This window comes from Schistocerca cancellata, chromosome 10 (assembly GCF_023864275.1).
Source record: "Schistocerca cancellata isolate TAMUIC-IGC-003103 chromosome 10, iqSchCanc2.1, whole genome shotgun sequence".
Classification (NCBI taxonomy): Eukaryota; Metazoa; Arthropoda; class Insecta; order Orthoptera; family Acrididae; genus Schistocerca; species Schistocerca cancellata.
The window spans coordinates 139,739,013-139,765,499 of NC_064635.1; the positions used below are offsets into that span (position 1 = coordinate 139,739,013).

At 39.7% G+C, this 26,487-nt stretch overlaps 1 protein-coding gene across 1 annotated transcript in view; it reads right to left on the bottom strand.

Moving 5' to 3' along the window:
* The window catches only part of LOC126106390 (F-box/LRR-repeat protein 7-like), an 88,971-nt gene that overhangs the window by 50,426 nt on the left and 12,058 nt on the right, over positions 1-26,487 (bottom strand). The window contains exons 3-4 of the mRNA XM_049912660.1: positions 8,265-8,433; positions 1,657-1,976 (exon numbers count right to left, since the gene is read on the bottom strand). Coding sequence (XP_049768617.1) covers positions 1,657-1,976; positions 8,265-8,433 — 489 coding nt within the window. The remainder of the gene's footprint in view (positions 1-1,656; positions 1,977-8,264; positions 8,434-26,487) is intronic.

Sequence of the window (26,487 nt, forward strand, 5' to 3'; positions counted from 1 at the left end):
CTCTGGGTGCTGAACCAAACTGTGGGGGTTCAAGGCGTCTTCAATGGGGTGAGCAGTAACCTATCCTAATTCACCCTGTTATTCTGTTCAGGTTTTTCCAGCGTTAAATTTTACACATAAGTGGATTTCAAAATAAATTTAAAATCTATTACTCAGTTAATGCCCATAATTTTGCAAATAATTCAGTTATTTAACTTCCGACAGAAGAGAGCAGGTAAAAAATACTATGACAAAAAATATCAACACTTTTGGAGGCGTGTGAGGTTTAACTGAAAATTTTTTGGAAAAATACTTTTTGTATTTATCTTTTACACATTGGATGCATGAATTCAATTCCACAAACATTTTAAGACAATTTGAATAGTAAAAATATAGGTCCCAATATACCAAGCTTGACTAAATTCCAAAACTCTTGCTCCATTATCAATGGTAATTACTTCCAAAGTGGAATTTAGCACGTAAAGTTCAGAGAATATTCAGATCACACTAATATGACTGAAATCATCAATTTTTATTCAGATACTCTGAGGAGACAAAAAGACAGTTAAAATGAAATTTTAGTATTAACTGTGGTCTCTTTCCTCAAAGCACCGTCAAGTGGAGTAAAATATCTTTCTGTGCTCTACAGTATATTCGTCATAGTTGATGGCAAAAGCTATTTATTGTCAAAAGTACCTGTGATGAATTTAAATTAAAACTACAAGAGGAGTATTCAGTTCGTTATTTTTCAATTTTCTTTATTACCAGTGTGTCAAAGCATAATTCTGTGTCCCTTCTGAAGACAAACCAATGTGTTTGGATTTTAGAGTCTTTCAAAAGTTTGTAAACAGCAAACTGGCAAACATGATTTCGCTCATGTGACTCTATGAAAACTGAAAAATAAATAATAGTAGTTGATACCTGTCTTCAGTTCTACTGACTTAGTCATCTTTTATCCTAATTAATCTTCTGAAACATAAATGAAAACAGCCAATACATTAAATTGTAAGACAGAACCTAGACACAAAAAAATGAAATTATTACAGTAGGAATCAATCAAATTCCAGAAATGATTAGTAATGGGACTGAATTGTTTTGTTTATGATAAAATGCGTATTTTTTTCAAAAGCTTTGATTTGAGTGACAAGTTCTTTAAGACAGGTCCTTTGCACAGAAATGAACATTTTGATTATGCTCTACATGTACTTCTTAAACTGAAAGTTGTACATTTTCCTGCTGAGATGGGCACTGAGCTCATGGAGGACTATACTAAATAATTTACAAAATATCAAACACAGAAGCTTCAGTTTACATCTGATTTCATTGTAAGTTACCTTGGTATATATACAGTTTTTTCAAAAAATAAGATTTTTTAAAAGAAAACGCAATTTTTTTTTTTTAGAGAAAATTGCCGGATAGCACTTAGCATCAGTACTGTTGATAAATGCATACCGAAGTAAAACTGATACACTTACTAGCTTTCAAAACCAACAGTTCCTTCCTCAGGAAGGAGGGAGGGACAGTTCGGCGAGGGTTAAACAGGAAGGGCAGGTCACATGCCAGGATGGGAAGAACTCGCCTGTAGTGAAGAAATTGAAGGATAGAAAGTGTGCGCACAGCGGAGGTCGCAACACAGCGATTGATCGTACAAGATGAGCATCACGACTTTAAACTCACCTGCCGTTGACTGATGTCCACCTGATACATAGGCTCTTGAGCACACATTTATGGGAACTGATGAAATACTCTGCATCTTGATACTGGTAGCATAGGCCGAAAATGTCCCCCAAGCCCAAGTCACTTAAATGTGGGCAGCCATCAGCTATAATGCGCAGAGGAATCACCTTGTCTGCAACTTCAGTTTCTCGTATGTGCAGCACTCGCAGGTCTGCCAGAAGTGCCACGGCGTCCAAGAATCTCACGTTTGCCCGGACAGCCTTGTCAGAAATGGACAATGTGCGGATCTTTCTACAGCCAGCAAAGAGGTTGTCCGCTTCCTGAATCAAAGCGAAGCAGATACGAGTCAGGTTTATGATACACTGGATAATTTGCAGAACTGATACGAGTACAAAAACAAAGTCAATCGCGTATATACATGACATCGAAACTGCACATCTTAACAAATCAACTCATTAGACACAAGGAAGGATAAAAAGGGTGACAAAACTGCCCCAGAATTCCAAAATTACACGGATTACAACATCAGGGGTATCTGTCTGTGCTACGTGTGACAGAATTTCAGTTACACTGCAGTACTTGCCATCTGAATGATGCAATGTAAATACAGTAAGACAAAAAAAATGACCACAAAGGAGTTAAGCAAACTGGTCACAAACTGATGTTCATACAGGCATTGATGAATGACGCAAAACTGTAGACCTTGGCAGCTGACGGATGGATATGTAATGCTGCAGCATAATGTCATCATGCAATTGTTAAGGGTAGTAAAAAGAGGAATGTTAATACCAGGGCACAAAGTTTTTGCAAATTTCATTATGTGTAATCAGCTGTACAGAAACTATGCCTCACAGACAAGAGCATGAACAATATATGCACATGTTGGGATTTGAGAGAGAACATGTAGTTGGGCTCAAAGAACCCGGTCAGAATAATCAGCGAATCATTCCACATTTGAATAGGAAGTGATACCACTATTCGAAGATGTCGGCAGGCATAGGTGAATGGTGGCAAAACATAGTGTCACGAAGGAAGCAATGACCTAGAGAGATGACAGAATGTGACAGCCGAGCAATAGTCAGAGAGGCACTAAGAGCCTCAAATTCATAATTATCATTGATCCATTGTGCAACTGGTGCTTCAGTGACTGCAAAAATCATTAATAGGAGGCTCACACAGAGGGGGCTGAGCTCACAGCAGCCCATGCACCGACTACCATCGACATCTGCACATCGACATGCCTATTTGCAGTGCTGTTGGGCACATTTGGCTGGGAATCACATTGACTGGAGTAGAACTGTCTTCAAAGATTAGTTCCACTTCAAACTGAGCCCTGATGAGCAGTGAAGACGTATCTCGAGATGACACGGACGAAGGTGTGATACCAACCTGATTGTTGCCCACTATATGGCCTGACAACCAGGAGTGATGGCCTGGGGTACCATTTCTTTTCATAGTAGGACCTTTTGGTTATCATCTGCAACACCCTTAGAGAACGGAAGGACACTGACGATATCCCACACCCCAATTTGTTGCCCTTCATAGCAAACAACCCTGAGCTTGCATTTCAGCAAGATAATACCCACCCACACAGTGTGATAATTTCTACAGCTTGTCTTTGTGCTTGCCAAACTCTACCTTGGCCAGTAAGGTTGCCGGATCCCTATCCAACTGAGAACATTTCAAGTATTTCGGGCAGGACTCTCCGACCACCTTGAGATTTTGATGATCTAATGCATCAGTCGGATGGAAGTTTGCACGATATGCCTCAGGAGGACATTTGACACCACTTTCGATCAATGCCAAGCTAACTGCTAGCACAAGGACCACAGCTGGATCAATGCATTATTGGCTTGCTCAATTTGTGATGCTCTTTTTCTTGAATAAATCATTCAATTTTTCTCAAATTGTAAACATTTGATTGTTATACACTACATTACTGCTATCAAATTCATCCTATTTGGATGCTTCTGTCCTGGTGGGTTTCTTTTTTCCTTCTTATTGTGGTATTGGTTTATGAAAGAAGTTTAACAAAATTTTGATATTTATAATTTAGTAATTAATGTAAAATGGTTATTTCAAATGTGTATGATGTTGAATGAGTGGGGATCATAACAACACAGATTCATATACATACTGTGTTGGGAGTAGATCCTTGCCATCCCAGTCAGCACATTGCATTCAGTTCCTCTAATCATTTACTTAAAAACTGTACCAATGTGTGTGTGTGTGGGGGTGGGGGGGGGTTAGAGAGAGAGAGAGAGAGAGAGAGAGAGAGAGAGAGAGAGAGAGAGAGGGGGGGAGGACGGACGGGAAGGGGTGTGGCAAATAAAATGGGAGAGTGAAAGCGGCTTACTAAAAATGTTGCACTAGTTAGTTACCATTTGTTTCTCGTACTGAAAGGTTATTTACCACAAGCGCTCACTCAAAAATTTTAAAATAGCAACAGATTTGTAACTGAATTCATACAATCACAAATTATGAAGGTAAATATTTTGCTGGTGAAGTGTGAAAATAAGCTACATCACCTAAAAATTTATCATAGCACATTCCCTTGATATCTTCCCATTTTTCTTTTGATACACAGTGCAATATATTTGATGTAAATAGTTATTATGGCTATATCTAGTTCAATATAACAGTACAAGAAAGAAATACTGATTAATTAAGGGGAGAGCCTGGCACTGCTACTCTTGAACAAGGCTTCCAATATCTGGTTTGACGCAACTCTCCACATGAGTGTCAGTGATTAGAAAAAAGTGATGCAAAACGGACAGAGCACACTAATAAGGCTGCAATATTTTTCCTTACGCACATACTTTTGACGGAACTCCAATAGAGGTACACTTTCAAACTTTTTCCAAATCTGAGTGACACTGAAAATCTTCACAAGCCATATATAAATCCTTGGAGACTTTGTCTGCACTTAAGCAGGGAGGGGAACAAAAGAGATTGAAACTTACTTTATTGCCCTAGAAGTCTCAAAATGTACTATTGAATTCCTCTATTTATGTATGATATTATGTGTAAATCTCAGACAGAATTTTTATCGCTGCTTTTCTGCTGGTGAGGAAAATACACAAAACTATTATTTGTGATTCCCAACTTCACAGAGTTATTTTATCTTAAATGGCTCCACACAGTGATACATAGTTCTTATTAACTGTTCTTTCCATTGGAAAAATATATTTAGTTTATCTGAGTGAGCCGTTGTAACAACCACAAAAGTAAAATCCCACATTCATATTGCACTACCAAATTCATACTTCAATCGATCCCTCGGTTCCTTCCACCACAGCAATGCAAATGCCTCAAACCAAGAGGCCTACCGATGAAAAAGACACTTCAAAGAGGAACAGCAAATTTTTGCACAAATCACCGCCAGTGGAGAAATGAAGGTTGATCACCAGTCTGGTTCTAACTGGTAGAAACAATTTCATATTGGTATCGGTCTCACCAATTTTTTTATTAATTGCTTTTAAATGATATATCCAAAACAGTGTTTCAGCATTCTAGAAAAGGCATTCATCTGGCAGTTCATTTACTTAATAAATAACACATCCACAAAATGCTACTTCTCATGTGTGGCCACAATGTTGTTGGACAGCATTGTCGGACTATAATGTTGGCAATAACCAACTTTTACAGTCTGTACCTCAATTGTCCATGACAGAGGTTGGATTGTTTCAGTTGTCAACAAACTGAGTCCATTCGGACTGGCCTTAATTCTGAGCAGCGGGAAATTGGAAAATGCCTGCCACTGCTGGACGGGATGGAGATGTGGCAGCACTGCCGAGTCATACTCGGCCACAACTAGGAGGCATGCAGTTGGAGCATTGCCGCCATGCAACTGGTGGGCACTGTGGCTGTCCCTTTGTGTTTGGATGGCCCTTTTCCTTAACCTCACGGGAACATATATGTGGTAGACAGCCTTGCCTCTGTGTACTCGGGCTACAAAATCTTTGCAAAAGTCCCCACCACTGCAGAAATGGACAACTGGTAGAAACTTCATTTTTGATCAACTCACTCTCGGCTCCTCGAGGCAAGGAGTGTTTCAGGAGGGCCGTCCTAATTTTAGTGCCCTGTCTAATAGTTGTATCCGAGCCTCCACATTTCACTGGTGATAATGATAGTCATCCCCCCCCCCCCCTACACACACACACACACACACACACACACACACACACACACACACACACACACACACACACAAAATGTGTTTCAATATTTTTTTCACCATCACTGTACTGTCATTCTCAGGGTGGTCAGTCAAAGTTTGGGGACTGACTGAGCACACATTTTCTCCATGTTCAAATTGTGGCTAACCGTGTAATGCATAGTGGTTTTCAGAACACTGAGAGCCTCTGCTACGATCTGTATAGTCATTCGACAGCCACCATTTGAAAGGTTATGAAGACGTGACATGATTCATCACTTTTGCTGGCACGAAGCTCCAGAGTGGGATGCATCATTGGCATCTTCCTGACACCTCTGAAACGATGTTTACAGCTTCATAACTTGAGAATTTTATGAAGCAGAGTCCTTATAGTTTTTCCATACATCACATCATATCTCAGCATACTTTGAGTGAAATTTGCCACTGTCAAATTGGTGCAGCCAATCTATTTTCAAAAATACTTTTGGTCTTTCAATTTCATTCACAGTTGTCTCTATCCCACTGGAGATTTGACTTGATGACAAAATTCAAAAGTTACTATTAAAAGTAAAAAAATTAAAAACTGCAAGAGAAAGAGGAAAATGTACCCAACATCTGATTACAAAATTAACATGCCAAGCAGTCACCTCACACCAATCTCACTCACTCGACATCAGCTGCTTTGCCTGCTCATGTGTGGAACAGCTACGTACATAGAGGGGTTTCAACTGTACCTGGCTTCCACATACGGAACAATTACTTAAAAATCTGAATGTTTAAAACACCTATAACATAATCATTGCTTATCAGATGAGTGGTCTATTCATAATTCATTGTAGTTCCTTCAAATACTGAAAACTGTAGTGTATTACATTAAAATAATGAAAAACAATGACTGTTATAGTTTTTAAGTTTTTCTTTCCAAACTTATATGCCACTTTCTATGAAGATAACTGTTCAGCCTGACAAGTACAACATATAAGAAGCTGTGCAACTTGATGTCAACTGACTGATGTAGGCATGTAACAGACATGTAACTTTTGGGAAAGGTATTGACCATATTTTTATACCCCTATTTGCCCTGTACCATAATTTTTTCTAATTCGATTGTAACTTTGCATTTCACCTCTTCTGTATTTTTCAACTCTAGGAATGTCTTATAAGAATCAAATCCAATAAACTGTTATAACTCTGACTGAAGTGATCAAGACAATTATAAAAAAGGGACTCCGAGTTTGGGACAGAACTCATCGTGACTCATTAATTGACCATAAAGTCCACTGTGTCTGCCAACATGTAACTGTAACGATGTTCACAGCAATACTGATACTCAAAGTCTAAAGCTGACTGACAAGGGACTGTACAAATTTCCCTCACTGATTTGATTCTTATGGGATGTGCAGGGCATGACTATGATTTCAACACACATAAATACGAAGATACAACTCTCAACCACTTTCGAGAAAATTATGTTTGAACATTCTACAGATATTTATATATTTTGTATGGCCAGTAGTACTAACAAAGTCCACAGTAAGTGTGTTAAGCAGTTGGTTTTGGGAGTGCAAGGTCCTAGGATCGAATATCACCACCTGCACTTTTTTTCCCTTCGCACATAATTATTATGACTGTCCAAACCATCATTACTGAATCATTCATTTATTATTTTCATAGTCCTTATGCTGAAAAAAGCTTCATAATAAAAACAAAAAATGGATATGCAACTTCCAATTAATTCAGTACAGTCATTTTATTTATATTATTTCATCTACATGTGGCAAGTGTAATGTGTAACCTATGGAGCACTGTATGAGTAAGGGGGATACTGATCATGAGAACATTAATTATTGAGAGATGTAGCAACTGTAATGAATGTCAAATCTTTGCATGTGTATGGCTTTTTCAGGGTGTCTATTGCATAACAAATTTGGGTTACATTCGTAAGCAGTTCTCGGTCATCACACAATTTCTCCCTGTATCACACATATCTGTTGTTAGAATTATGTGGGAAGTGATAGTTGATCCACAGACCTCACACTTACGAAACTACACGCTTACTCACCTGGCTTCAGAATCCTCAGTTACATTTCACCACATGAATTGTGTAACCACATGTAAAATGTTCAAATTCGATTCTCTCAAAAATGGTTGCATGTTGCGTCTTGCTATTTGCATATGTTGAAGTCCTAGTCAAGCTCTACACAGCCTGCCAATACGAATCACAGCAGTGAGAGGAAGTTTGCCCTTGCGAGCTAGACAGCATTGTGAAGATCAGACATCACCCAGTTTAACCGATCTAAGTCAAATTGGTCGAGATGGGTGGGAGCATAGCTGAGACTGACAGGAGCATCAGAAGAAAAAAAATAATTTCATTACTGTTCAGACACCCCTCATAGTGAGAGATACTTCCTCCTCAGCAGCGACCTCTCCAGCACTGATAGGAGACACTTACCAAGCAAGTCAGCATCTGCCGAAGGCCAGTCTCGAGAGTGGTGAGGTGTGGGCAGCTTCTAGACAGAGCCTGGAAGACACCAGGTGAGACTTCTTTTTCTAGGATCACAGTCCGCAGCTGTGGCACTGCAGAAAATGTCGCAACAGCCTCCTCTTCACTCGTTTCCTGTCTGTGCCGAGAGTTGTAATTTTATTTTAGTTTCATTTGCACAAGCAGAACATTTTCAGCAATAAAATCACATAACTACAAATGTAGCTTTACTGACACAGTTGTGTCCACTGCCTGTTCACAACAGTATGAGTGGGAAATTAAGATATCTTCACTTTCAAAGCAGCATAATTAACCGATTCACAATGGTTCAGACCTGATGAGCATACAAGTATACTTCTGTTAACAACTTCGTTCCTTTCACAACCTAATTCAGGAAGCAGTCTCAAAAGAAGATATTTGGAGACACTTTCACAATATACTCTATAAAAGAAGTTTTTCCACTGGTTATTCAGTGCTTATTACAACCAACCCTTGACATAGATGCAGTGCATAGAATTCTACCTCACCGTGTTTCTCTCTCTCTCTCTCTCTCTCTCTCTCTCTCTCTCTCTCTCTCTATCCCCTTCTATCTTTCTTTTTTTTCCACAATGTTTTGTAGCTACCAGTCCATTTTCAAATGGTATCTTACAAAATTATACCAGCAAAATGTAGTATAAAAAAGATAATTCTAACGCACAATTACCGTATTTACTTGAATCTAAGCCGCACTCGAATATAAGCCGCACATGAAAAATGAGACTCGAAATCAAGAACAAAAAAATTTCCCAAATCTAAGCCGCACCTGAAATTTGAGACTTGAAATTCAAGGTGAGAGAAAAGTTTTAGGCCGCACCTCCAAATCGAAACAAAGTTGGTCCATTGAAATATGAGACACAATTTAGGTCGAATGAATGGCGATACAGCTACAATAGTTTGGTTCGAGTCGTACGCTTAGCAGTTAAGCTTTACTAGGTAGCCACTGCTATGCGTCAGGCGCTCCGTCCGTATTTGTACGGGTACCCTTCCTTTTTCACATGCTTCGCCTGGTTTGAATTGATTGCTTATTTTTCTTTAATCTAAGTGCCGTTCTTTTTATTATAGGTGTTTACGTCACTCTAAGATGAAAATGCATTATTGTACTGTGTCATGCATAGTTTGTCACATTCTGATAATGAGCGTTTACGGCCTCTCGCCGCTCGTGGCATGGCTTGCTTTTGTGCACGCTACCGCTGCTTACAATTAAAAAGAGAAATCGTCTCATTAGCGAAACAATGGCAAGAGACTGCTATTTGTTGTTACTTACACTGCTGCTTTCTTTGATAATGATCAACAAGAATTAAATAATAGACTGCATATGATAGAAGATGTTCTGAACGAGAGTTTACCGAAAATTTTTCTCCGTTTGAAAATCTTTGCAGACACCTCTTTAGTACATTACATTCTGCACAGAAATTGGGGTCATCTTAGATTTAAAAATCTAGTCAATTGCCATGCTTCATTTCTAACTCTATCACTATTAGGCATAAGAATAATACGGATATAAACATGACACAATATGTATATTCTTCCGCATTTGCTGTTGTCTCACTCTAGCTTCGTAGTTTATTAGGCAGACAGGATTTAAATGAGATGGTTCAAATGGCTCTGAGCACTATGGGACTCAACATCTTAGGTCATAAGTCCCCTAGAACTTAGAACTACTTAAACCTAACTAACCTAAGGACATCACATATGCCCATGCCCGAGGCAGGATTCGAACCTGCGACCGTAGCAGATTTAAATGAGATAGCAGCAAACACGAAAGAATACTTGGCAAAATGTTTATATTCGTATTATTCTTATGGTGAAGAGAATACTGCATGTGATTCACAATTCAAAAAGTTCCTATTAGCAACCATCTCTTCTCACAGGTAGGAAAAAATTCAGAACGTAGAGTTGGCCATATTGACAAACATCCCAAACAGTCTTGCCAGTCGGATTTTCGTAGTACATTGAAATGCTGCTACATTCGAAGATGACCAATACGGAATTTGTATTTACTTTGTTGAATAATGTATGAAAATGCAGTGGTGGAAACTCAGGGCGGAGAAAAAAGCTCGTCTTCCACCTTTTTTTTTTAATTTATTTACTGACGCAGAGATTTTGGTGCCAGTATTTATCATTGTGCCTGTAAAACATGCCTGTGTAGCGTTACATATATTCGACAGCAGAAGTTAGTTGTGGCGGCACCTACCAACGTTTTTCAGAACTTCTGTTTACTTTGCACTCGATTCTAAGCCGCAAGCAGTTTTTTGGATTACAAAAACTGGAAAAAAAGCGTGGCTTAGATTCGAGCAAATATGGTATTCAAAGACAAAATTTATGTACTAGGCTTTAAAAAAATCAGCAATAACCAAGTGTTGTTCTGTACTAAAAAATTCAAACTGGATCATATTTAGTGGTGACACACTAAACATATAACATTCAGTCTAAAGATTTTTAGAACAATTTTTTTTTTTTCATTTCAGATAATTGGCAATGCTATTATTTATCTTTTGAAACACTGTTCCTGGGAAGCAGAGATTAAAAAATTAGAATAAAAGTGTTTAAATACAAACTGTCTAGAACAGAACGCACATTGCCAAAACAGAAAATTTATGAATCAGGTGACGGGTCTCAATTGTCGAACAATCGTCATCCGAACCTTAAAACCGTGTGAAAATGCTAATATAGAGTTTCAGAGGACAAGACTTAGGCATGAATATGAATTACATAAAAAAATTTTAAATACTGTAATATCCCCACAGAAAAATACCCTCTACCACGCAACAATTAATCATTGTCAATCAAACCATCCACATTTATTTACTTTGGAAAAGTATCTGATCTGATTTTTTAGTAACATATGCGGCGACAGCTCGTCGACGCCAAAGTATTTTCTAGTACGTTTATTCTTTGGAATAACAGAGATACATGTATGTATTCTCCAAGGTTGTTAGACTGGTAACTAGGACAGCTTCGAAGTATCTGTTGAAGGATTGAGGTGTTTTCCGAGAGATAAATATTTGCTTTTCTTCTCGTTAAAGCGAGCTATTAACATTTGTGCCACTAGCGGGTTATTTGAAGAGAAAGAAATTGTAACGGAAAATAATTAAGACTTGGAACCAACAGAGATCTGGACATGTAATGGAGATGGATTGAATATACAATTTCCTTCATAAATAAGGTTTGTGACCCCTTTTATTCTGGAGTGAATGAACGAATGAGTTCTTTGTCTGAATCATTGATGATCGCGTTGGCCCTGTAATTAGTGGGGAAGTTTCAGCTGTGTCAAAGAGAGCCTGCAATCACCGAGTCTTTGTTAAATCGTCCAAAAAGGCTTCGTACACATCTGGAATTCGAAATCTTTTGTAAAAGGAATGAATTGTTCAAACGATTGATTTTCCCAACTGAATGCAGTGCTTAACAATAATAATAAATGTAAAGATCTCTTACAGCAAGCCAGCCGCTGAATACTAAGACGAAGGGCTCCACCAGAGATTCTATTTGGCTGATTTCACGTAATGAAATATTATATCAAAAACTGTACATAGATAAAGGAGAGAGAGAGAGAGAGAGAGAGAGAGAGAGAGCGAATGAAAATTTGAGAAAATACTAATAATCCTCCATTAGTCTAATTTTTCGCCTGTCTTATCACGGATCAGCCTAAAGACAAAACGGGAGGCCCTTACTTTACTGTATAGATTTATGTGTGCAAGTGAAGGGATCTGAAAGGCAACAGATACACGTCTATACAGACAAGACATTACACAAAGTTAGCGGCAAGCTGCATGCATTCATCATTCAGCATCTATTCTCCTTACATTAACACATTATAATGGCCAATCCGTGACAAGACACATTTTTGGACGTTGCTAAAATAATTATGTTCTCTGTTTCATGTGAACTACGACGAGCTAACTTAACTGACGCTTGGAAAAGAGAGGAAATACTCGCAGTCAAATTAAGTGGATCTACAAATAAGAACACAAGACAACACGCTGGGTGCAGAGAAAAGGCCAGATCTATAATTTTATTATTAAAGCTTGCTAGTATAGATGAAGTATACGCTTTTCTGTTTAGTATTATTGGATATTTGAACATTGATTAATTGTGTTCATGCTAGATGTAGTTTGATTGACCTGCCCCAGTTGCATTTATTGGTATAAGTACAGTAAGAAAGTAGCCACAGAAGTACTCTTGTGTGAACGGAGTTACATATAGTGACAGTAGAAGGGAGATATATATATATTGACAGTAGAACATTTATATGGTTTTAACTAGGGCAATGTTTAGGATGAGTCAAGCAGAGCATAGTAGCATGCAACAGCCTTCAGCTGTTAGCACTGATAATAATGATGCAGTAAGAAGTGTTGTAGAACCGATCGCTACAGATAGCGCAATAGAACGCCCTGTAGACACGGCTGGAGATGTAACAGCAAGTACGCAACATGGATTAGATCCATTGGTAATTATCATGAGACAGATGCAGATGATAACCGAGAGCATGAATAATATGAAAACCGACATTAACGCGAAATTAGCCTCAGTTACTGAAGGGCAAAATGATTTGAATACAAAATTAGCCTCAGTTACTAAGGGCAGGAAAATCTGAAAACCGACATTAACGCGAAGTTAGCCTCAGGGCAAAATGATTTGAACGCGAAATTAGCCTCAGTTATGGAAGGGCAGGAAAATCTGAAAACCGATATTAGAGCACAGTTAGTGGCAGTTACTCAAACTCAAGAAGAAATGAAATTAGTCCAGACTGAGATTAAGCAGCAGTTACAAGACAGTTTTTCCGAATTAGAGCAGCGGATAGAGGCGAAGACCAAGGAACTCAAAGATCAGGCCGAAGAGACGGAACGAAAATTAACTGCACAAATAGAATTGGTGAAAGCTCAATGTGAGGAATCTACTCACTGTGTACGTTTAGAAATGAAGGAGTATGTGGCGATTAAGATAGATACTGTACGGGAACAGGTGGAAATGGTTCCGCAATTAGTACAAAAGCAAGACGCCATGTCATGTGCAATTGCGCAACTTCCTGAATTGGCACGTACGCAGACTAACCTAAAGGAAAGTGTTGAACATCTGACAGAGCGTCAAGACGTTATAGACCACCAAATTAATGTATTAACGGGTAAATTATCCGAAATCACATTAGAAAACAAAAGGCTAATGTGTGAAAACGTTGAGCAAAATGTTAAGGCAGCATTCCAGAGTTTATCTGGCAAACAGGAAGAGAATTTGTTTGCGAAAGGACTTGAGGAGGTGCAACAGCAGTTAGGTGCTGATTTCGAGCATTGGAAACAAACGATAGAAGAGTCGATGCGCGCTTCACAACAAAGCTCAGAACAAATGAATACAGGCCAGCAGCAGAAGTTGGCAGCGACTATAGAGCCAGTTACTGCACATTCGCACACGATACCGACTTGTGTAAGTAACTCAAACATTAAATTGCCACGAGCTAGTTGTTCGCGTGAATTCTTATCTAATGGAGATTACGAAAGCCTTTGCCATGCCGAAGAAAAAATGATAAAGCATCGGCAATTCCAGATTTTTAACCCTGACAAAAGGGGGGTCCATCCAATTGTTTTTATTCGAAGTTTCAGAGGAGTGCTACCCAGAAATTGGTCGGAGTGGCAGAAGATCAGTTTTGTTACAGGATATATACAAGGTTCGGGGGCGATCTGGGCCTCGGACATGACTTCTGTTTGCTCGACATATGACGATTTTGAGAAGGCGTTTTTAGCAAAGTTCTGGTCAGAAAGGGTACAGGAACGCCTAAGGTAGGAGGGGCTCTACCCAGAGCCTTTCTCCTTTTTGAAAGGAAGCCTTAGGAAGTATTTCGAAAAATATATAAATAAAACAAGATACTGGGACAGACCTATGCCCTTGCCAGACATAATAAACATACTTAAGGCAAGACTACCAACTAGCATCCGGAATCAATTGATTTACGGCAACGATAAAGACTTGGAGTCGTTCCTCACGACGTTAGATCATATAGATATTATCGAAGAGAACAACCAGAAAGCCCGTAATAACAGATTCCAATATAGGGAGATAGAACCTCCGCCAAACGGTAGGCAAGGGAATGAACAGAGATCGTTAAATAACGGAGAAACCCCTCAAAATCTCAATAGTAATCCTGGCAATAGTCTTGCGAGGGGCTATCCAAGGAACAACAGGAATGGGAAAAGATACAATCCTGTGTGGGGGAATGAAAGGAATTTCAGACCCCAAGCCTGGAATAATAACAATAATAGAAAGTGGAATCAACCGGGGGGAATGAGTTCAAATAACCAACATCAGTGGGGACGGACATCTGCGAATCAACCGGTAATTACCGAAGTGAAGGATGATGTCAACCAGCAGACAAATCAAAATCCAACAAACTTGTAAGGACCCACTCGTGCCCCGGAGGAGCGGTCAACAATTGGTTGAGGGGCAACAGGATATGTGTACCCATGCTAACGTATAATGATGGACGATTACTGGCAGATGAACTGACCAAGGACTTAGAACCACAAGATGAGGATAAGGAACAGGTGGCAGTAGCCGAAGTGCAAGTCATTTTGGAGACTGTACCTATAGTGGCGGTTTTCGACACAGCTGCAACCACAAATGTTATTTCGGAGGCTCTATTCAACAAGATCAGAAATATAAGACGAGTACCAATTTTTCCAGTTCAAAATTGCAGAATAATAGGCGCCGTTGGGGCTACATCGGCTAATGTAAAAGTGCAGTCACTACTTAGTGTAGAAGTCGGAAATGTAGCAATATTAAGCACATTCCTTGTTGTGAAAAATTTGGTGGTAGATTGCATTATCGGAGTCGACAGCCTACGTCAATACGGATGCAGAATAGATTTTAAAACAGGAAAAATTTCGTTGAATGTTATTAAAAAAGAAATTGAGTTGGAGTTGTTGAAAAAAGAAAGCCTTACGAGAAAATATAATTGTGGAATCAGTGTGCAAGTAATCAGGACGGCACAAAATTCTAAACAGCATGTAATTAATGAGTTCCAAGTCAAAGAAGATTTCGGTCAATTAGTGTTGGAAAAATTAAATGAATCCGACTGCATTATCAAAGATCGGAAGAAGCAGCTCAATTAATTATTATTAATTTATGAAAACGTGTTTGATGAAAGGCCAGGAATTATTAAGGGATACATATGCCATCTCTACATTAAGCCGCACGAAACGTATTGTAGAACTTTCTATCCTGTTCCCTGGAGGTTAAAGGCTCAAGTTCAAAAGGAAATAGATCGCATGTTGAAATGGGGTTTGATCGAACCCTCTACAAGCCCATACTGCTCCCCATTGTTGGTCGTGCCAAAAGCAAATGGGACTGTTAGACTGGTACTCGACGCCAGAGAAATAAATAAAATCATAATTCCAGTGAGAACACATCCGGAAAACATAGACGAACTTTTACAACGGTTCCAGGATGTCCAATATTTAATGAGCATTAATTTGCGGAGCTCTTATTGGCAAGTCAAGCTGGATGAGTCATCAAGGAAATATACGGCTTTCATCTATTCTGGAAGAAGTTACCAATTTACTGTGGTTCCTTTCGGACTCAACATTAGTGCTGGAATCTTTATAGCAGCTCTAGATTATGCACTAGGCCCAGAACTCAGAAGCAGGATAACAGTGTTTGTTGATGATTTGCTTATTGCATCGAAAACTTGGGAGGAGCATATTACCTTACTGAGCTGGGTGTTGGACGTGTTCAAAACCATGGGAATAACTGCTAACCTACAGAAATCCCATTTTGCAGTAAACAGAATCAAGTTCCTGGGGCATATAATTGACGCAAAGGGAATTTTACCAACCAAGGAGAAGCTAATTGCGATTAGTAAGTTTCCAACACCCAGAAATAGGAGGCAATTAAAAGGGTTTATGGGTCTTGCCTCATTTTTTAGAAGATTCATAACAAATCAGGCCATGAACGCAGCAGCTCTAAATAGTCTGCTGAAGAAGGATGTGCCCTGGCTCTGGACATTAGAGTGTCAAGAAGCATTCGAAGAAATAAAGAAGCAATTAGTAAATGCACTGCTTTTGTACCATCCGGACATGCAAGAAGAATTTTACTTGTCAACAGATTCGTCGAATGTGGGTATTGGAGTGTGCCTTTTCCAAGTACGCAAGATAAATGGACAACTTACCTTCTGTCCTATTGCGTTTGCTAGTCGTGTTTTGTCCAACTGTGAACAAACTTACACGACGACAGAATTAGAGGCTCTTGCGGTCGTCTGGGGATTAAAAAAATTTCATTATTATCTATATGGGTCAAAGACTATCGTATATTGCGATCATCAATCATTAACGTTTTTACAAACGTGTAAACTGTTACACCCCAGACTGGCTAGATGGACTCTCGCTCTGCAACAAATACCAATTTAAGATCGTACATGTCTCAGGACAGCAAAACATTATTGCTGACGCTCTATCAAGGTCACCGCAGGGTTTGACCAAAGAGATTGAAGTAAATAATAACTCAGAATTCCCTGTATTGCTGCTGCAGGAAAATCCATTTAAGACATACTACGTCAATTTGTGTGCGCATATGGCACAGTTACAGAAAAGAGATGCTCAACGGGGAAGTGTCATTCAAAGGTTACAACAGCAACCTTCGGATCAGATGGCAAATTATTACAAGCTGGTAAATGGCGTATTATTTTTCCGCTGTGGAAGTCCAAACAAAGTCCGTTGGTGTGTTTGTATACCTGGGGCGCAAATAGAGAAACTCGTATGGTTCACCCATTTAACCTGGGGACATTTCGGTGCGACAAAATGTGCAGACAAGATAAGTGGGTACTGTTATTTTCCCAACATAAAGCGCAGAGTGCATGAGGTCTTGAAGAAATGCATAATCTGTCAAAAAACAAAGCCAGATTCAAAAGGGAGTAAGCACCCATTATGCTCTATATTAGTCCAAGAACCAAAAGAATGAATTTCGTGCGATCTGTGTGGACCGTTACCTACTTCAAGAGGTGGTGTTAGATATGTGTTGGCATTTCTCGATGTGTGTACGAAATACGTAAAGCTATACCCGATAAAGGCGGCTACAGCCAAAGTAATTGTATTAAGATTGACAAGGGATTATCTTCCACATGTTGGTACACCTAAAGCGATCATAACAGACAATGCTAAGATATTTACGGGACTCTGATGGAAACAGGCTTTGTCTCAAGTCGGTGTGAAACACGTACTAACATCATTTTACCACCCACAAGGCAATTTGGTTGAAAGAATCTTTAGAGAGTTCAATCGATTTATGAGGACGTATTGCCATAATAAGCAGACTGCGTGGGCAAATTATGTGGAAGATTTGAGCAGATATACAACAACATGCCCCACTCCTCCACTGGATATACACCTCATGAATTGATGTTTGAAGCAAAAGAGGAAAACTTCTGGACTGAACATATGCCCAAAACTCAGGAAACTGAGATGCCTTGGGAAGAAAAAATAAGACAAGCCATCATAAATATGACGAAAAAGGCTGATCAGAGAAAACAACAATATGACAAATTAATCAAGAGGGTACAGACATACCATGTCGGAGAGAAGGTACTAGTCAAAAGACATACCAAATCATCCTTAATAAAGAAGAGTATAAAGAAATGGGAGTTATTATATACTGGCCCATACATTATTCTACAAATTCCGAATCCTGGGGCTTATCTGTTAGCATACCCGGGATCTAACAAGATTAAAGGGTTATTTTCCCATAACGACTTGAAAAAATTTAATGAAGATTAGAAAATAGGGAGGAATGGTGTTGCGAGTGACAGAGATGAACGCTCGTAAAAACATAACAATAAACTGTGTGTGTGTAGTGTTAGAAAACTTTGAACTGAAATAATTAATCAGTGACACAGATTATAGAAATAGTGACTAACTATTACTATCGAGTGCTGCAAAGAAGATAGTGGAGATAGGCTTCACCTGTGTTTGGGTAAACATGGAACTTTAGCATTGCTAATGTCATCAAGATTTACAAAGGCTCTGACTGACCTTCAAGAAGAATGAAATGTTTCCCGCAAATGACGCTGCATAATCAAAAGAGGTTCCTAGTGAATGTTCATATATAATTTCAAGTGCACGCTTAGATGTGTAAACGTGTGAAGGGATGCGTTTAGGCAGTGAATCATGAGTGACGGTTAACGCCGCAAAGATAATTTCCCGCGCAAAACAGTTGACGTCGGCGCGAGAGTTAGAATCGGTATAGACGACACAGATATGCTTTGTAAGAGACTCGCATCAAACGCGAGGGTAAACTGTTTGATGTTGAACTGTAAAAAAAAAAGTGTTATAATTAGATGTTAAGAGTTCTTAATTTATTGTTTAATGTTAAAAGAAAGTAATATTTATAGAATTAGTAGTTATTTAATGGGTCTTGTTCGTTTTGGAATTTTGTTTGAAAAATCCATTTCCATATATGTGCGTGTATGAACGCCGAATGAATCAGAGAATAAATGAAAGAAGTGAATCCGCATTCCTCAATGCTAATAACTTTTACGTTACAGCAATCAAGCGGAGAAATATATGTATTTAGGATAAAAATTTTTTGAGTATAGATAAATTATATGACCTTTCAAGGAAATGATGGATTATGTCTTTGTATAAAATGAACCACACTTTCCATTATTCGATGATTTGAATCCAAAATCTACTGTCAGTTGCATGAATCCTTTAAATTACGAAGAATAAATCATTGACAGAAATGTGTCAGAATTTTTGGACTTATAAGCACAAGTGGGGATGCAAAGTCCAAAAGCAAAATTCAAACTAGAGTAAATATGATGATGTTTTCAGCAACAGCATTAGTCAATGGCTAAATGAAAACCTTACGTCAATGGCTAAATTCCTTGCAGTACATCGTAAGAAAAAGGATGCATGAAGCCATAAGGATTTTGTTTTCAAAAAGGAGAATCTTGGACGGTGCAACCTAACCAGCTCTTTTACAGGAAGAGTTTCCCTTTCGGACATTGCTAATTCTTTTGGAATGAATGTTGCATGTGAAATCTGGTATCCCTGTCCCTTCTACTCTTCCCATTGTGGGCCGTGTAGAAGACCGACTACAAAGTGGGCCGCGTAGAAGACCGACTACAAATGTGGACGTCGGGGACATGCAAGATCCGGGGGAGTTTCAGCACCGCAAGATATTGTCCTGGGAACAAGATTGTAAAACGAAAACTCGAGTTATTTATTGTAAAATGTTTTTTTTTTTTTTTTTTTTGCTAGAGGCACAAATCACTCTTCTCCAAATCGTTATATAAATCGATCCCTATCTTTCCTTTAGAGATCAATTTCAAAAACAATTTTTTTTTTCTTCTGTAGGCTTTCCTATCTTCTATGTACCGTAGGCTGGGGGTCTAGGCTTAAGAGGTTTTCCAAGGTTTCCCTGCTTAAGAAAGTTCCCGAATGGGTAGACCCTGATAACAGTTTCATGAAAGATCATCTTCCTTGCTTGAGCACAGCAGACATAACACCTTGATGCACGTAAAAGCAATACAGCCACGGTACCTGTCTCTTCACGTCTTCTGTTGTCAATATTTCTTTTCTTCGTCTGTCTTAAACAAAGTTTTTTTCAGTCGGAGGACTGACAATCATCACTTCCGGGTTATCCACACTAATAGACAGCTCGCGAAGTGTGTTAGGTAAATCAAAATTAAGCTCACAAACTTCGCTCGCTGCGAGGGGCATTGTAATGTCCCCACAGAAAAATACCCTCTACCACGCAACAATTAATCATTGTCAATCAAACCATCCACATTTATTTACTTTGGAAAAGTATCTGATCTGATTTTCTAGTAACATATGCGGCGACAGCTCGTCGACGCCAAAGTATTTTCTAGTACGTTTATTCTTTGGAATAACAGAGATACATGTATGTATTCTCCAAGGTTGTTAGACTGGTAACTAGGACAGCTTCGAAGTATCTGTTGAAGGATTGAGGTGTTTTCCGAGAGATAAATATTTGCTTTTCTTCTCGTTAAAGCGAGCTATTAACATTTGTGCCACTAGCGGGTTATTTGAAGAGAAAGAAATTGTAACGGAAAATAATTAAGACTTGGAACCAACAGAGATCTGGACATGTAATGGAGATGGATTGAATATACAATTTCCTTCATAAATAAGGTTTGTGACCCCTTTTATTCTGGAGTGAATGAACGAATGAGTTCTTTGTCTGAATCATTGATGATCGCGTTGGCCCTGTAATTAGTGGGGAAGTTTCAGCTGTGTCGAAGAGAGCCTGCAATCACCGAGTCTTTGTTAAATCGTCCAAAAAGGCTTCGTACACATCTGGAATTCGAAATCTTTCGTAAAAGGAATGAATTGTTCAAACGATTGATTTTCCCAACTGAATGCAGCGCTTAACAATAATAATAAATGTAAAGATCTCTTACAGCAAGCCAGCCGCTGAATACTAAGACGAAGGGCTCCACCAGAGATTCTATTTGGCTGATTTCACGTAATGAAATATTATATCAAAAACTGTACATAGATAAAGAGAGAGAGAGAGAGAGAGAGAGAGAGAGAGAGAGAGAGAGAGAGAGAGAGAGAGAGAGAGAGAGAGAATGAAAATTAGAGAAAATACTAATAATCCTCCATTAGTCTAATTTTTCGCCTGTCTTATCACGGATCAGCCTAAAGACAAAACGGGAGGCCCTTACTTTACTGTATAGATTTATGTGTGCAAGTGAAGGGATCTGAAAGGCAACAGATACACGTCTATACAGACAAGACATTACACAAAGTTAGCGGCAAGCTGCATGCATTCATCATTCAGCATCTATTCTCCTTACATTAACACATTATAATACGATTCCATATTTACTGATGATGACAACTGGAGAATGGCGCTAGGAGCAGCCCGTTATGTAGCAACGATAAAAACAGCCGACCACCACCACCACCACCACCACCACCACCACCACCACCACACAGCCGCTTGCAGGTCGATAGCAGGGGCTCTGCGCACTGTCTCCCACATAATGTCATTTACAGGCAACAGTTATGGAGTACGGCATAATTTCATAATAAGATTGCAGTAAAGTGTAATTATTATAGATGTAATGGCAAAAAATATAAACATGAGACAATGTATAAATTAAACTATTGGTTGTAAATGATGTTATGCAGGAGGCAGTTGGCGGAGCTTCTGTTACCTAACTGCAAGCAGCTGTGTGCTCATCAGTGGTGTTTATTGTCACTTCATAGTGGGTTGCTCATTGCTTCTCTGCTCAGTACTTTGTCGAGCTTATGTAAAACGTGTTAACATAATTCAAAAACAACTTTTGCACGTATCAATAATAACAAGAAACTCTTGCCTTTGATCATGTTGAAGAATGTTCTATTGAGTACAAAATAACAATAATAGTTATATACTTCTCTTAAGTTTGTGCATGTTAACTGTACAGGAATCATCAAAAGTAATTGCTTTGGTTAAATAAGATTGTGGAAGTTACGTGATCAACCACTTTTTAATACTTATAAAATATAATTTGTATTTTGTCAGGACATAAAATACACAATGTACTGACACTTATCAATGTGCGGTTCTAATTATATGCAAAACAAAGAAACAAACAAAAAACAAAGAGAAGTCAGTGGCTGCCACCTTCTCTCTCTTATATTCATTTTTCCTTCCCTATCAATGCTAGCAATAATCCTAACATTATATCATGTTATTTATGTACTATACCAAAACTACCAAACTAGGGTTTTGGTAGAGTGCAACTCCGCTACAAACACATTTTGATTTGCAACTCCTCGATCCTTATAACTAAATACAATTTCATTATCAGGAGGACTAGCCTCCCTCATTTGTGGGGATGAGTGTGTGTGAGTACTCCCAGACGGCACACCCATCATGCTAATAGTCCGTAAGTTTGGGTTCGAGGATTCCATCTCAGTCCTGTGAGCAGCCAGGGAAATAAAGGTCCACTCACACAGAGCCCCATTTACCTTAGTAAAACTTATACGACAAGTGTGCGAGGCTCCTCAAAGGTTGCCTACAAACAACTGTTCCACCTCTAGAGCCACTCATCTCACGGGCACACGGCACACCTTGAGACTGAGGATTTCTTTCATAGGGGTTTTGACCATCCTCACAATCAGGATGACTAAGCCGAGATCCCCAGTCCCTGTGGGACACAACACTCCGCTGTTGTGGCACACAGTGGTTCCCAAACTTTGCCCAGAGTTTATGATTATGTAGGACTGGCGATGCTTACCAGTCCCTAGCTGAGGAAACTCATGTTTGTCAAACCCGTACCTGACAAGTGAATGCTGAGCTGCCTGAGGTGCTTGCCATTTAGCATGACACATGCTTATTAGTGGCTTACTGAATGCCACAGTTGTGGAAGCACTAGCCTCAAGAGGAACCATGATAATTTCATTGTCATCACAGGATCAAGAGAAAATTGTGACATACTCACACAACTGGGATCTGAATTAAGACAGACCTTTTTGAACTCAGTCCTTATCAGTATAATGTTATGAATAATGAAGCACTTTTGTACAACATGGTTGTTTTAAACAAGAGAAGAATACACAATATGCTGCTTATGAGAAACATCATATTTATTTGAAGAACTGGATTTTGGATTGTATTCTTAACTTCCAACAGTAACTGCAGCACTCGAGGAAAGAAGTTCAATCAGAAGAGGTTGGCAAGTGTGTTGAAATAATGATGTGAGCCAGATCACATTGAAACAACTTCAATTTCCTGTTTCTTTTATTGCAAAATATTCCACATGATTTTATAAACTGTGAATCCATTTTTCTTCTCGCAAGAGTAATTTTTACATAGGTTATTCTAAAACAACTGTACTTTCCATGAGGTCACCTTCTGATAGCATTATAACAACAGAACAACTCACTCACAAGCTACCACGGTTTGGTCTTCCTAAATTTTCCCTACGTGCACCTGAAACTTCTAGATACTTGAACTTTTCTAATTACAATACTTTTCTATTAAGAAGTCAGTTATAAATGGATTCTGCAATGGATGGTTGATCGATGGGATTGAAGGGACTGAACTACGAGGTGATCGGTCTGTTAATCCTTTTTGTGTCAAACTGGAATAGTTCCCCAAGATGAATTACACCAAAGACAAATTCCAATGGATTCGACTATATATGGGAATCGACAGACCGATGAGATGGAAGCAAGCAGAAGTGAGAGAAGGATACAAGGGTTAGGTGGGGCAGCTGCCCATCCCAGAAAAAAGCTGGAGGTCCACAGCACACATTATGAGACAGGAGAAACACCCTCTGCATCCGACTGGTGCTTCCACATCATTAGCACAATAAAAGTAGCTACACAGACAACGTAAAATCTCAGGACAGAGAAAAACGATAACAAGTCTGTTAACCAGTGACAGATGTAAAAAAAATAAGAAGAATTAAAAATATGGGAAGGGCAGCAAGCAGCAAGCTGGAACCATCCACCGAGCAAGGGTAGCCATGGGTACCCCGTGTCAGATCAGGTGACGGGGCACCCTTCCAATCCTTCAGGCAGTTGACAAAACTAATGTGCCCTATGTCACAGACAAGAGTAGAAACCATTTACACCAGTAAAACTTGAAACCAATTCAGCAACTCTGGCATCATTCACTAGCACCAGAGAGAGCCTTTCAGGAAGGTCGGTCAGTTGGCCAGTTCGGGGGAGAGGACCAAACAGTGGGGTCATCGATTCCATCAGATTAGGGAAGGATCGGGAAGGGAGTCGGCCGTGCCCTTTCACAGGAACCACCCTGGCATTTTTTTGAAGTGATTTCCTTAAATCACGGAAAACCTACATTGTGATGGTCGGGCGCGGGTTTGAACCTGTCAGCAAGTTTAAGGTTATGCTATAAGGTGGCCAAATTATGGCAGTCCAGTAAGATGTGAGACAAGCACATCGAGTGGGGTGGATCCTCACTATGTAGGGTGTGACCATCGGTCAGCCAAGTGTTGCCAATGCGAAGCCAACAGAGTACAGTAGATTCCCTGTGATAAGCACAAAGAGAGGCTGCCACATGCTTATGGCCTCCTTTATTGTTGGCAGTTTATCTGGTGAAAGCAGGGCACACCAATCTGCATTCCAAGCCTCCAAGAATTGTCGGCATAGAGTCAACCACTTTCCCTGGGATCCCACCATGACAAATTGTCCATACAAAAACGACCTGACGTCCTACATTGTGAAGGTCATAAAGGAGATCCTGGATAGTCACAACCAATGAGTGTCAAGGATAACAAAAAGAATGACTTTCCAGTGCATGAACAAAGGTGCCTTAGGGCTCAAGCAATGGCCACCAATTCTGCAGTGAATACACAGCATCCATTTGGCAGAGAGGGTAGTTCACTCCATCTTGGATGTGGCAAGGCAAAATGGTTTGTCTGTTGACCATACAGATGCCAGTGTATACCACATCCTAGTCCGTAAATGAGTTTAGGACACCCAGAAACAGGCAGAGGAAAATCGTATGGTCTATTGAGTCTTTCAGTCTGAAGGAGTAGCCGAGGCACATCTGAGGAGTGGGTACACACCATGGGGGTGCTGACAACAGGTGACAGTGGGGGAAGGTGCAGTTCAGAGTAGATACCCTGTATGCAAACTGTTATCATGCCTTCACACTGTGGCCTCTGTTGTGGGAGATAGGTCTCCCTACCAGAAAAAAGGAAACACTAGTGCAGATGCTCAGGGGACCAGTGATTGTGTATTGCTCAGTTGAGCAGCAGTTATCAGTGCCCGACCTGTAGGGGAAGGACGCCAGACCCTGTGAGTTGACTGTTTGTAAGGCCAGTCCGAAAGGCACCTGTCACAAGTCAGACCCCATAATGGTGTATCGGGTACAGCATCCGCAATGCTAAAGACGGTGCTGATCCATACACCACAATCCCACAACTGAGACACAACAGGATCAGAGATTTGTAGAGCTGCAAAATTATAAAGCATTCCGCACCCCAGATGGCACTGCTGAGGCAGTGAAAAGTATTGAGGTGTGACCAGCACGTCGCTTAAGCTGGCGAAGATGGGGAAGCCACGTCAAACGAGGTTCAAAGAGCGATCCCAAAAACTGATAAGACTCTGCCACATTCAGGAACTGATCGTGGATGTAGAGGTCTAGTTGGGGACGGACAGTAAAATGGTGACATGTCCTCGTGATGGAATACCCAAAGCTGTGGGTGAGAGCCCACAACTGCACTTTGCATATGGCGCCCTGCTGTCAGTGTTCTGCACTACTCACAGTTGAGGAGCAACAGTAGATGCGAAAGTCATCAGCGTACAGGGAAGGTGATACTGTAGATTCCATAGTTGCAGCTAGACCATTGACAGCCGCTATAAAAATGAGAACACTCAATACAGAGCCCTGTCAGACACCATTCTCTTGTATATGGTGAATACTGTGGGAAGCACCAACTTGAACCTGGAAATTACAGCAAGACAAGAAGTTCTGGATAAAAAATGGGAATTGGCCCTGGAGACCTCACTCATGGAGGGTAGTGAGGAGAGGATGTGGTGATGCAACTTAACTGTCTTAAGCTCTATGCGAGTAAAATAAAAAAAGAAAGAAAAAAACACCTTCAATAAGATGGTGATCACTAAATCACTTTTACTTGCTCAAAAAAGTTTCCCAGTTGTATGTGAAACCAATGTCTACAAGTTTCTGAAACAAGATGATGTTCAGCTACCAGGAGTCATTCCTCGAAGAATGTTCTGTAGCAGTTTATACCTGCTACCCATTCTCAGTAAATAATTGAGACATTGTGGTTTTCTGCATTCTGCTGTGTCCTCGTTAGTTTCACGAAGGTAGGTGTGGTGGAGGAAACAAAGCACAATTACTTGAAACTACTGAAACTATGTTTATTAATCACCAAACATATATATTCTACCACTTTGTAACACATACCTGATACCTCCAATGCACATAACTGACAGTGCAGTTTTTACATATTATATTGCTGTCAGGTGGATAACTTTCAGATACATGCAAGTATATTCTGTATTCACATATCTTTTTGCATTTTTGACTCTGCCTGGAAAAACAGTAAAAAACACTGTGAACTGAAGCCATAACATTACTGGAAACTTTTAGAACACAGAGTCATGTGGAATTTGCAATCGCAAGGAGGACAGCGGTTTACAGCAAAATAGTTTCGAGGTTT